General features: G+C 41.0%; 1 protein-coding gene across 1 annotated transcript in view; it reads right to left on the bottom strand.

Moving 5' to 3' along the window:
- Nucleotides 1–14,591, bottom strand: part of LOC139748055 (dynein axonemal intermediate chain 1-like) — a 553,383-nt gene that overhangs the window by 255,314 nt on the left and 283,478 nt on the right. The window contains exon 6 of the mRNA XM_071660634.1: nt 3,058–3,215. Within this exon, the coding sequence (XP_071516735.1) occupies nt 3,058–3,215 (158 nt within the window). The remainder of the gene's footprint in view (nt 1–3,057; nt 3,216–14,591) is intronic.

The following is a 14,591-nucleotide window of genomic DNA, read 5'->3' on the forward strand; positions in this document are numbered from 1 at the left end:
CATACTACAGCTTTTACAAGGTATTCTGTAAACCCGAGGAATTTTCTGACGAAGATCTATCTTTTAAACTTAAGCAAAATAGATATTGCATAAGAACAGGGCAAGATTCGAATGCTTTGTCTAATTATATGAGAAATCATGATCATTGTATTGACTGGAATAATGCCAGTTTATATAAATTAAAGGAACGTAATTAGGTTTAGCTTTGCAAAGAGGCAGTTTGATTGGCTTGTGAGTATGAATGGAGTAAACTTGCATGAAATGGATGTATGGACATGGCAGCAAACGGAACCATGGCAGCTAATGTAAGTCATAGGGTACTTATAACGCACACATGTAGTTTGCTACCGGGATGTCTGCCGTAACATCCTTAATTACATTACTTGCTGGGATGTCATCAGTTACAAATATATCTGATTTAGCTTCATTGAATCTTTTACAAACCATCTTCATACCTCATCCATGATAACAGTCTACCTCTCTGAGATTAATGATAAAAAGTAAGTCTTCAAAATGAACAAAGAACAGGGACATCGTTCTGTATACAGCAGTGCAAGCGAAAAACAAATTCGAATATCATTAAGATGAAATATGAAAGGCAGCATACTTAATAAGACATTCAAGGCAAAAGGTTGTCTGAGGACTCACTTCTACGTTGGTGTGACAGAGGCAGAAGCACAAAATAGCTCCTTCGCAAATCTGTGAGTCATCCTGAATTTATGATGATTAAATTTGGGTTTATGATGATTAAATTTGTTAAAGACATCCAAATAAGGAAAACTAGATAGCTGGCAAAGCTACGGTTTACAAGAGTTCAAGACAGATCAGCAAGTTATTACCAGATGAGCATGAGTTGAAAACTGAAAGCTTCATTTCGCAATGACATTGTTAGGGTAATATTTACAGTGGAAGTAACTAAAGGCAAGAGAGTGGAATGATTCTTGAGATCTGTTCCCTAATTGATCAAGATGTTCAAATCCACTTTGTTTTTATGAATTGTAGTCTCTCCCTTTAGTTCTCATTCAGATGTAAACATAATTCAGTAATACCCTCCCATAACACTTCATCATCAAAGAAACTTAAGAAACTCAAGAAAAGATTTTGGATGTTCACGAACCATGAGAGACTTACATGACGTGAGCACAACTTACGACCTATCATTACGTACCGATTGATCAAGATACATACGGATGGACACTCCAAACGAACTACTCTCTAGTTTAAATGCTATACATATTTGACTTTATAAAGTACAATTCGTCTCAGTCATTACTGCTAAACTGTAGCAGTTCAAAAGTTTCGTAAACGCGATATGAAATGATATAGCGGGGTTTTGTATTTCATGTAGCGTAAAGTTTCGTATTCACTGTAGTATATTTTTCTCTAAACCTGATTCTTGGCCACATAAATTTTTTTAGACTCACAAACTTGAGAATCAAAGCGATAATAGTTGTTTATACAAAGGCGTCTATGCGACAGATTTCCATTATCATGTACTGGCGGGGCATGATAATGTACTTGATCATATGTTGTGGTAACAAAATGGGTAAGAGTTCATGTACAGTCTTCAGATGCCATTAATGACGCAACTGTGGCATAAGTCGAACAAAATAGCTCTGATGCATTGGCATGTTTAAAACTGATGAAATTAGCATTGATATTCGATTTTCACGGAAATATTTTGCATCCAGAGTCAATGAGCATCTTGGTATATCTAAGGTGTCGATAAGATGGGTCTTCTTAAAGCTTACCGCTAAGGAGTGACACCAAACGGCTGTCTGAAGTGATAAGTTACACTGGATTGGCAATACAGTGCCAATCTAGCCAACTGTCTATTTTCTTTGACCGCTGGAGGTTGGACTTGGGTCTGTCACTAAAGTCTTGAGTTGAATTAGGAATATATGTCACTGATACACCGAGCCTCTGCGACCCCAAGAGTTCTGGACTCATCCCTCAGCCAACAAAATCTTGGTCTCAGCTCTCTAGGATATCACTAGTGTTCCGCTGATTGGCTCTATGTTCGTAAACCAGCAAACACAGTTGACTACCTCACCGGCATCGTTCGAAAAGTGTGTAACATTGTTCGGGAGAAACAGTAAGGAACGATAACCAAAAGTGCATGCCTGCTCCATAACAATGCGTTAGTCAACAAGGATTATGTTGCAAAAGCTGATATTCGTCCCTGTGGCATCAAGCAACTAAACCACTACCATTGCAACCAAGGCCCCTCGCTAGATGATTTACCTATTTCGAAGGTTCACCTGCGTGGCCACCATCTGAAGGATAAAATCAGGTAACTGAAGCAATCCGAATTCCTCTATTAGACTTGCAACACAAGCTTCAAAGAAACAAATGGAGGGGCTGCAGTTAGGTCAGTGGGGATTAAAACAAAAAGACGATACAAGAATTGTTGATGAGCCGTTTTTCTTTATACCTTGTTTGCAAAACTCTCTGACTGCCCCTCGTAAGCTGTGATTATACGATTAAACTAGATCTAGAAAATGAAATTATGATTGATATACAAGGGTGCCCCTGAAAATTTGTTAAATTAATATTTCTTCACCAAGTAATGTAATGGAAATTTACGGAGGGGATAACTGCACGTACGGAATGACTACAAACATTTCCTCTGTAGCTCTGTTATTCATGGAGCGAACAGAATGATTGCATCGTATATCCATCCTACCTTCTAAACTCTTCTCAAAAATACTCTAATGTATCCAAGGATTAAGCAAAAATATAATCGTAAGTGAGAGTGAACAATCACCGCGACGAACATAGACATATAATCATTCCCGTGAGGAGAGATGAGACACGTCACCGATAGAAACAATAGACATATGGGAGTATGAAATCCTTCGACTTAAATGTTGTCAGACTAAGTACATCCTAGTTAACAACAGTGACATATCGTATGTCGTCTCTGGTTTATATAGTGTTGTTTTGAGCCTCCATGATTATTCGGTTGCCTTACAAGTTCGAACATTGTTTTGTACTGAGACATGTTTGTACTGAGACATGTTTCAATAGGCTATACTACCAGGAAGTCCATCTTACCTTCGTGATGATATATGTGGTCCGAGAAACCCTGTCGCTGAAGTTGAAAGGGTTGGGTTGTTTGTCTATTCTGGCCAGCTCCTCCTTTGAGACGACATCTCCATACAGTTCCTCCATCTCCCGCCTCGAGTCGTCGATCACATCCTCCAAATCTGAGTCTGTAAGATGAACCTGTGGTCGGTAATGTGTGTTACGTATGAAGGATGCATCGAAAACCTGCGTATATTAACGCTGTGGCTTTGTTATACGTGTGTTGATTATGATTGGGTGTGACGATCTAAGATGATACATATATGTACCCATCACAAGAATAGTATGACTTCACTTATTCCACAAAATCATGGTCTAAGTGCTGAGCTCTCACCGGCACTCTTGATTATCTATACCCAACTACAAGAGTCGGGGTGTTCATACGGTGACAAAGGGTCACGGCTGAGAGGTTTTCCCCCCATACTCAGTGGCTCTTGGTGGAGTCTGCACATACACACACACAAAACCGAAATGTGCGGACGTTCCAATATTAAACTTATGGGGTTTAAGAGGCATTCATGTTCAGTGTCCCTCTGTTAATGTGGCAGCCTCGGCACACAATATGACGATGAGAGAAAATATAGTACTATTTGTCTGAGTTATCAAGTGAATTATCGTTAAACTTTAAGTATTGTTTGATTCAGAGAGGCAAATAAAGAAGTATCGTTGTCATTTTCGACTCCGTCTTCATCAATATTTTTGTAATGTCAGTAACTGCTGACAAAACATATGATTTAAGCTATCTAAAGACGACTGTAGCATGAATGAAGCTTATAATATACTGTGTGTGTACAATACTAAAATGGAGCGGTGTATCGAAGGTTATTTAATTTGTCTTTGACTTTACCACGGACAATATTGTTTTATGTATGTATGTTCCCAGTTCCTGGAAATATATTACGGTTCCTACAACATGATATTAATGACGATAGACTATCATATCAGACACAGTGCAAATGAAATTCATGAACCATTTGCTCATATGGGAGGTAAATCGTTATTTCATGGCTGCCTTTAAGCAGCAGACTGGCTGATTCATTTGCTTCCCTCAGTCGAAGCGATAAGTGAAGTGACAAGTCTGCATTATGTAACCGGAGAACTCCAGGGCCACGCTCTATTTGTTTTAGCTGGAGGGAAGAGGGTGGTTGAGCCGTATGTTCAAAGTATAAGTTCTTGAAGGATAGGGCTAGTGTAAATACCTATGGAGATTAGCTGGATTTTCTGTTCGTGCTGAGCCCACATCCCGCCTTCTCGCAAAGCTGCACAGCCTTCTATGTCAATTGAAGGGAAAGATTATTATCAAGATAATTGACGTATATCAAATTCGTGTATAACTTCCTCTTTTTTTCTTTCGATGTACTCGTTGAACATAGAAGAGTGAAGCTCACCTCCGATTGTTTTTTTGTTGTATTTACTGATTCTCATTAACAGTCTTGTTTATAATAGGTACTCATGGGTAATCATCAACAGTAGAGTTTCCACTAAAACAAATGTCCTACTTCGGCACTCACTGGCGACATTGATCTAGTCAGGAGTACCACAACTTAAGGATAACATGACATGAGCGAAAAGATGTTATTTGATGGAGAAAAGTGGTGACCACGACGAGTTCTTCAGTATTCAGGATTCTGCACAGATGAAACTGTCGAGCCTCGAAGCAGTGAGGGTATCGTTATGATGTAATTCAGTGATGAAATGCTTTCCCCTCCGCTGTAATTTCTGTGGTCAAGCTGGCCAGCTTTAGAGTAGGTATACTAAAACAAATCTACACACTAACATCGCTTCCACCAAGTTTAGAATTAATGCACACATTTTCCTTCATCTCAGTATACAGTAGAGAATCTTTAGAGTGGATTCGGTATCCTTCTGTAGTTACCAAAATTTGGGGGGGGCAAGACTGCAGCATGAATGGGAGTGTTTATGTTGCTTACAACGTTTTAACTAAGACCCACAGACAAGGTATTTTTGTATAGGAATTCCTATATGATGGACGATGCAGCTTGCCTTTATTTTTGCCCCGTCCACTGCGTTTATGACCTTCCACAGCATAGGTCTCAAGTTTCTTGTAAATATTTTCACCCTTTGCGCGTCCTTTCAGAGGGAATATTTTCACTGTTTATAGCAGAAAAGTCTTCCCCAACTGGCCGGTGACCGATGGCTACCTGGAGTAAAGAGCAACACACAGTTGATTCCTAACTGATTATCTAGTCTTTCACACAGCATCATTCCTCTGTGTTACGGTACTGCCAGACAGGTACTATTTTTTTCAGGGATGATATGATTCTTCATTTATTAGCGACACGTTGAAAGAAGAGAGTCATCACCACATGTGATCACCTTTTTCATCAACTCGTTCTCTTCTGCTGTGTTTTTTTATCTGCGTTGGACGAGTAAGGGAGAAGACCTGAAAATAGGAACTGTTCGATTAATCGACTTAACACAAGACGTTTAAAATGTGAAACATGACGGTCAAACTGCACTTTCTTATGCATAATTGCGTGATGAATCGGATAATCAAAGTCAGGTTTTTCGATATACGTATCTCAAGGTAACATTTCTCCGTCCCACAACACCCCAACGAGATTGCACAAGAGATCCAATCATAAACGTCAGCGGAGCTATACTGCTCCAACCATTCGCTATTAGAATAGCATGTATTTTTCTTGCTAACTAACTTCACTCATGCTACTATAAAAGAGAGCACTGGCTCTGTCAAAGTCACACTGAAAAACGTTAACTTACGGCTGTGAATCACGAGCGAACGTAGCCGACGGCAGTTCTAAATTATAAGACTGGTCACCTAGAACTTTGTTCTATGGTCATCCAAGACTTTCTTCATTGGTCACCCATGACTTTCTTCTACGAGCTATATACTGAACAAATTCTGTCATACGCCCTACTTTATTTATATATATATATATATATATATATATATATATATATATATATATATATATATATATATATATATATATATATATATATATATATATATATATATATATATATATTTTATACTATTCGCCATTTCCCGCGTTTGCGAGGTAGCGTTGCGAACAGAGGACTGGGCCTTAGAGGAAAAATCCTCACCTGGCCCCCTTCTCTGTTCCTTCTTTTGGAAAATTAAAAAAAAACGAGAGGGGAGGATTTCCAACCACCCACTCCCTCCCCTTTTAGTCGCCTTCTACGACACGCAGGGAATACGTGGGAAGTATTCTTTCTCCCCTATCCCTAGGGATATATATATATATATATATATATATATATATATATATATATATATATATATATATATATATTTTTTTTTTTTTTTTGTCGCTGTCTCCCGCGTTTGCGAGGAAGCGCAAGGAAACAGACGAAAGAAAAGGCCCAACCCACCACCATACACATGTATATACATACGTCCACACACGCAAATACACATACCTACACAGCTTTCCATGGTTTACCCCAGACGCTTCACATGCCTTGATTCAATCCACTGACAGCACGTCAACCCCGGTATACCACATCGCTCCAATTTACTCTATTCCTTGCCCTCCTTTCACCCTCCTGCATGTTCAGGCCCCGATCACACAAAATCTTTTTCACTCCATCTTTCCACCTCCAATTTGGTCTCCTCTTCTCCTCCTTCCCTCCACCTCCGACACATATATTCCCTTGGTCAATCTTTCCTCACTCATTCTCTCCATGTGCACGAACCATTTCAAAACACCCTCTTCTGCTCTCTCAACCACGCTCTTTTTTATTTCCACACATCTCTCTTACCCTTACGTTACTTACTCGATTGAGAGGGTGAAGGTATGTACAGAGCATCAGATTGGGGAAGAGCAGTATGGCTTCAGAAGTGGTAGAGGATGTGTGGATCAGGTGTTTGCTTTGAAGAATGTATGTGAGAAATACTTAGAAAAGCGAATGGATTTGTATGTAGCATTTATGGATCTGGAGAAGGCATATGATAGAGTTGATAGAGATGCTCTGTGGAAGGTATTAAGAATATATGATGTGGGAGGCAAGTTGTTAGAAGCAGTGAAAAGTTTTTATCGAGGATGTAAGGCATGTGTACGTGTAGGAAGAGAGGAAAGTGATAGGTTCTCAGTGAATGTAGGTTTGCGGCAGGGGTGTGTGATGTCTCCATGGTTGTTTAATTTGTTTATGGATGGGGTTGTTAGGGAGGTGAATGCAAGAGTTTTGGAAAGAGGGGCAAGTATGAAGTCTGTTGGGGATGAGAGAGCTTGGGAAGTGAGTCACTTGTTCGCTGATGATACAGCGCTGGTGGCTGATTCATGTGAGAAACTGCAGAAGCTGGTGACTGAGTTTGGTAAAGTGTGTGAAAGAAGAAAGTTAAGAGTAAATGTGAATAAGAGCAAGGTTATTAGGTGCAGTAGGGTTGAGGGTCAAGTCAATTGGGAGGTGAGTTTGAATGGAGAAAAACTGGAGGAAGTGAAGTGTTTTAGATATCTGGGAGTGGATCTGGCAGCGGATGGAACCATGGAAGCGGAAGTGGATCATAGGGTGGGGGAGGGGGCGAAAATTCTGGGAGCCTTGAAGAATGTGTGGAAGTCGAGAACATTATCTCGGAAAGCAAAAATGGGTATGTTTGAAGGAATAGTGGTTCCAACAATGTTGTATGGTTGCGAGACGTGGGCTATGGATAGAGTTGTGCGCAGGAGGATGGATGTGCTGGAAATGAGATGTTTGAGGACAATGTGTGGTGTGAGGTGTTTTGATCGAGTAAGTAACGTAAGGGTAAGAGAGATGTGTGGAAATAAAAAGAGCGTGGTTGAGAGAGCAGATGAGGGTGTTTTGAAATGGTTTGGGCACATGGAGAGAATGAGTGAGGAAAGATTGACCAAGAGGATATATGTGTCGCAGGTGGAGGGAACGAGGAGAAGAGGGAGACCAAATTGGAGGTGGAAAGATGGAGTGAAAAAGATTCTGTGTGATCGGGGCCTGAACATGCAGGAGGGTGAAAGGAGGGCAAGGAATAGAGTGAATTGGAGCGATGTGGGATACCGGGGTTGACGTGCTGTCGGTGGGTTGGATCGGGGCGTGTGAGGCGTCTGGGGTAAACCATGGAAAGCTGTGTAGGTATGTATATTTGCGTGTGTGGACGTATGTATATACATGTGTATGGGGGTGGGTTGGGCCATTTCTTTCGTCTGTTTCCTTGCGCTACCTCGCAAACGCGGGAGACAGCGAAAAAAAAAAAAAAAATATATATATATATATATATATATATATATATATATATATATATATATATATATATATATATATATATATATATATATATATATATATATATATATATATATATATGTATAAACATATACATGGAATGTAATAAGAATATATGGTGTGGGAGGCAAGTTGTTAGAAGCAGTGAAAACTTCATCAAGGATGTAGGGCATGTGTACGTGTTGGAAAAGAGGAAAGTGGTTGGTTCTCAGTAAATGTTGGTTTGCAGCAGGGGTGCGTGATCTCTCCATGGTTGTTTAATTTGTTTATGGATAGGGTTGTTATTGAGGTGAATGCAAGAGTTTTGGAAAGAGGGGCAAGTATGTAGTCTCTTGTGGATGAGAGTGCTTGGGAAGTGAGTCATTTGTTGTTCGCTGATGATACAGCGCTGGTGGCTGATTCTGGCGAAAAACTGCAGAACTGGTGAATGAGTTTGGTAAAATGTGTAAAAGAAGAAAGTTGAGAGTGATTGTGAATAAGAGCAAGGTTGTTAGGTACAGTAGGGTTGAGGGACAAGTCAATTGGAAGGTAAGTTTGAATGGAGAAAAATTGGAGGAAATGAAGTCTTTTAGATATCTGGGAGTGGATTTGGCAGCGGATAGAACCATGGAAGCGGATGTAAATCAGAGGAAGGGGGAGAGGGCGAAAGTTCTGCGAGCGTTGAAGAATGTGTGGAAGTCGAGAACTCAATCTCAGAAAGCAAAGATGGTTATGTTTGAAGGACTGGTGGTTCCAACAATGTTATATGGTTGCGAGGCGTGGGATATGGATACAGCTGTGCGGAGGAGGGTAGATGTGCTGGAAATGAGACATTTGAGGACAATATGTGCTTTGAGGTGGTTTGATCGAGAAAGTAATAATATGGGAAGAGAGATGTGCGGTAATAGAAAGAGTGGTTGAGAGAGCAGAAGAGGGTGCTTGAAATGGTTTGGTCACATGTAGAGAATGAGTGAGGAAAGATTGACCAAGAGGATGTATGTGTCAGAGGTGGAGGGAACGAGGAGAAGTGGGAGACCAAATTTGATGTGGAAAGATTGGGTGAAAAAGATTTTGAGTGATCAGGGCCTGAACGTGCAGGAGGGTGAAAGGCGTGCAAGGAATTGAGTGAATTGGAACGATGTGGTATACCGGAGTCGACATGCTGTCAATGGATTGAATCAGGGCATGTGAAGCGTCTGGGGTAAACCATGGGAAGTTCTGTGGGGCCTGGATGTGGAAAGGGGGCTGTGGTTTCGGTGCATTATTACATGACAGCTAGAGATTGAGTGTGAAAGAATGTGGCCTTTGTTGTCTTTTCCTACCGCTACCTCGCGCACATGAGGGGGGAGAGGGTTGTTATTTCATGTGTGGCGGGGTGGCGATGGGAATGAATAAAGGCAGACATTATGAATTATGTACATGTGTGTATATGTATATGTCTGAGTGTGTATATATATGTATACATTGAGATGTATAGGTATGTATATGTGCGTGTGTGGACGTGTATGTATATACATGTGTATGTGGGAGGGTTTGGCCATTCTTTCGTCTGCTTCCTTGCGCTACCTCGCTAACGCGGGAGACAGCGACAAAGCAAAATAAATGTATATATTATATATTATTCTTTGTCGCTGTCTCCCGCATTAGCAAGGTAGCGCAAGGAAACACACGAAAGAATGGGCCAACTCACCTAGATGCATATGTATATGCATACTCGTCCACACACTCACATATGTATACCTATACATTTCAACGTATACATATGTATACATACAGAGATATATACATATATACACATGTATATGATTCGTACTTGCTTCCTTTATTCATTCCCGTCGCCACCCCGCTACACATAAAATGACAACCCCGTACCCCGCCGCATACGCGCGAGGTAGCGCTAGGAGAATACAACAAAGGCCACATTCGTTCACACTCAGTCTCTAGCTGTCATGTATAATGCACCGAAACCACAGCTCCCTTTCTACATCCAGGCACCACAAAATTTTTCATGATTTACCCCAGATGGTTCACATGAATTAGTTTAATCCATTGACAGAACGTCGACCCCCGGTATACCACGTGGTTCCAATTCACTCTATTCCTTGCACGCTTGTCACCCTCCTGCATTGTCACTCCATCCTTCCACCTCAAATTTTGTGTTCCACTTTTCCTCGTTCCCTCCACCTCTGACACATAAATCCTCTTTGTCAATCTTTCTTCACTCATTCTCTCCATGAGACCAAACCATTTCAACACACCCTCTTCTGCTGTCTCAACCACACTCTTTCTATTACCACACATCTCTCTTACCCTTTCATTACTTACTCGACCAAAACACCCCACACCACATATTGTTCTAAAACATCTCAATTCCAACACATCCACCCTCCTCCGCACAACTGTATCTATAGGCCACGCCTCGCAACCATATAACATTGTTGGAACCACTATTCCTTCAAACATACCCATTTTTCCTTTCCTAGATAATGTTTTCGCCTTCCACACATTTTTCAACGCTCCTAGAACTCTCGCCCTCTCCCGACCCTGTGACTCACTTCCGCTTCCATGGTTCCATCCGCTGCCAAATCTACTCCCAGATATCTAAAAAACTTCTCTTCCTACTGTTTTTCTCCATTCAGGCTTACTTCCCTATAACTTGTCCCTCAACCCTACTTACCTTATAACCTTCCTCTTATTCACATTTACTCTCAGCTTTCTTCTTTCACACACTTTACGAATCTTAGTCACCAGCTTCTGCAGTTTCTCACCCGAATCAGCCATCAGATCTGTATCATCGGCAAACAACAATTGACTCACTTCCCAAGCTCTCTCATCCACAGCAGACTCCATACTTGCCACTCTTTCCAAAACATTTGCATTCACCTCCCTAACAACCCCATCCATAAACAAATCAAACAACAATGGAGACAACACGCACCACTGCTGCAAACCGACATTCACTGAGAACCAATCACTTTCATTTCTTCCCACTCATACACATGCCTTATATCCTAAATAAAAACTTTTCACTGCTTCGAACAATTTGCCTCCGACACGGTATACTCTGAATACCTTCCACAAAGCATCTCTGTCAACTCTATCACAAGTCTTCTCCAGATCCATGAATGCTACATACAAATCCATTTGCTTTTCTAAGTATTTCTCACGTACATTCTTCACAACACACACCTGATCCACAATACTCTACCACTTCTGAAACCACGCTGTTCTTCCCCAATCTGATCTTTTGTACATGCCTTTAACCTCTTAATCAATACCTTTCCATAAATTCTCAGGAATGCTCAACAAACTTATACCCCAGTAATTTGAGTACTCACCTTTATCCCCTTTACCTTTGTGCAATGGCATTATACATGCATTCCGCCAATCTTCAGGCATCTCACCATGAGTCTAACATACATTAGATATCCTAACCAATCATTCAACAACACAGTCACACCCATTCTTTATAAACTCAACAGCAATACCATCCAAACCTGCTGCCTTGCCAGCATTCATCTTCCGCAACGCTTTTACTACCTCTTCTCTGTTTACCAAATCATTCTCCCTAACCCTGTCATTTCGCACGCTACCTCGACCAAAACACCCTATATCTGCCACTCTATCATCTAACACATACAACACACCTTCAAAATACTCATTCCATCTCCTTTTCATATCGCCACTACTTGTTATCACCTCTCCATTAGTCCCTTTACCGAAGTTCCCATTTGCTCTCTTGTCTTACGTACTTTATTTACCTCCTTCCAAAATATCTTTCTATTCTCCCTAAAATCTAATTATACTCTCTCACCTCAACTCTTATTTGCCCTCTTTTTCAACTCTTGTAACTTTCTCTTGACCTCCTGCATCTTTTTTATGCATCTCCCGGTCATTTCCACTATTTCCCTGCAAAACTCGTCCAAATGCCTCTATCTTCTCTTTCGCTAATAATCTTACTTTTTCATACCACCACTCACTACCCTTTCTATTCTGCCCACCTCCCACGCTTCTCATGCCACAAGCATCTTTTGTGCAAACCATCACTGTTTCCTTAAATACATCTCTCCTGGTACTTCCTCACACAAGTCTCCTACCCAAGCTCACTTAATTTCCGCACTCTCTTCACCTCAACATTTTCTCTTTTTTTCTGAAAACCTTTACAAATCTTCACCTTCACCTCCACAAGATAATGATCAGACATCCCTCCAGTTGCATCTCTCAGCACATTAACATCTAAAAGTCTCTCGCGCGCCTATCAATTAACAAGTAATCCAATAACGCTCTCTGGCCATCTCTCCTACTTACATACGTAGACTTGTGAATGTCTCTCTTTTTAAAACAGGTATTCCCAATCACCAGTCCTTTTTCTGCAAATAAATCTACAAGCTCTTCACCATTTCCATTTACAACACTGAACACCTCGTGTACATCAATTATTCCCTGAACTGTCACATTACTCACCGTTAAGTTCAAATCACCCATCACTATAATCTAGTCTCGTGCATCAAGCATACTAACACACTCACTCAGTTCCTCGCAGAACACTTGCCTCTCATGATCTTTCTTTTCATGGCCAGATGCATATCCATCTCTCTCTCCATCCACTTTCAGTTTTACCCATATCAATCTAGAATTTACTTTCTTACACTCGATCACAAACTCCCACCACTCCTGTTTCAGGAGTAGTGCTACTCTTTCCCTTGCTCTTTTCCTCTCACCAACCCCTGAATTTGCTCTCAAAACATTCCCAAACCACTCTCCCCCTTTACCCTTGAGCTTTATATCACTCAGAGTTAAAACATCCAGGTTCCTTTCCTGAGACACACTACCTATCTCTCCTTTTTTCCCATCTTGGTTACATCCACACACATTAAGACACCCCAATCTGAGCCTTCGAGGAGGATGAGCACTCCCCGCGTGACTCCTTCTGTTTCCCCTTTTAGAAAGTTATAACACAAGGAAGGGAGGGTTTCTAGCCCCCGCTCCCGTCCAGTTTAGTCGCCTTCTGCGACACGTGAGGAACGCTTGGGACGTATTCATTCTCCCCTATCCCCAGGTATATATATATATATATTTCTTTTCTTTCTTTCAAACTATTCGCCATTTCCCGCATTAGCGAGGTAGCGTTAAGAACAGAGGACTGGGCCTTTGAGGGAATACCCTCACCTGGCCCAATTCTCTGCTCCTTCTTTTGGAAAATTGAAAGAAAAAAAAAGAAAAAAAAAAAATATATATATATATATATATATATATATATATATATATATATATATATATATATATATATATATATATATATATATATATATATGTTATTTATTCATTTATTTATTTTCCTTTGTCGCTGTCTCCCGCGTTTGTGAGGTAGCGCAAGGAAACAAACGAAAGAAATGGCACAACCCACCCCCGATAACCAATGTATATACATACACGTCCACACACGCAAATATACATAACTATACATCTCAATGTACACATATATATACACACACAGACACATACATATATACCATTGCACACAATTCACACTGTCTGCCTTTATTCATTCCCATCGCCACCTCGCCACACATGGAATACCATTCCCCTCCCCCCTCATGTGTGCGAGGTAGCACTAGGAAAAGACAACAAAGGCCACATTCGTTCACACTCAGTCTCTAGCTATCATGCAATAATGCCCGAAACCACAGCTCCCTTTCCACATCCAGGCATCACAAAACTTTCCATGGTTTACCTAAGACGCTTCACATGCCATGATTCAATCCACTGACAGCACGTCAACCCCGGTATACCATATCGATCCAATTCACTCCATTCCTTACCCGCCTTTCATCCGCCTGCATGTTCAGGCCCCGATCACACAAAATCTTTTTCACTCCATCTTTCCACCTCCAATTTGGTCTCCCACTTCTCGTACCCTCCACCTCCGACACATATATCCTCTTCGTCAATCTTTCCTCACTCATTCTCTCCATGTGCCAAAACAATTTCAAAACACCCTCTTCTGCTCTCTCAACCACGCTCTTTTTATTTCCACACATCTCTCTTACCCTAACATTACTTAACACCTCACACCACATTTTGTCCTTAAACATCTCATTTCCAGCACATCCACCCTCCTGCGCACAACTCTATCCATAGCCCACGCCTCGCAACCATACAACATTGTTGGAGCCACTATTCCTTCAAACATACCCATTTTTGCTTTCCGAGATAATGTTCTCGACTTCCACACATTCTTCAAGGCTCTCAGGATTTTCGCCCCCTCCCCCACCCTCTGATTC

Source organism: Panulirus ornatus, chromosome 72 (assembly GCF_036320965.1).
Source record: "Panulirus ornatus isolate Po-2019 chromosome 72, ASM3632096v1, whole genome shotgun sequence".
Classification (NCBI taxonomy): domain Eukaryota; kingdom Metazoa; phylum Arthropoda; class Malacostraca; order Decapoda; family Palinuridae; genus Panulirus; species Panulirus ornatus.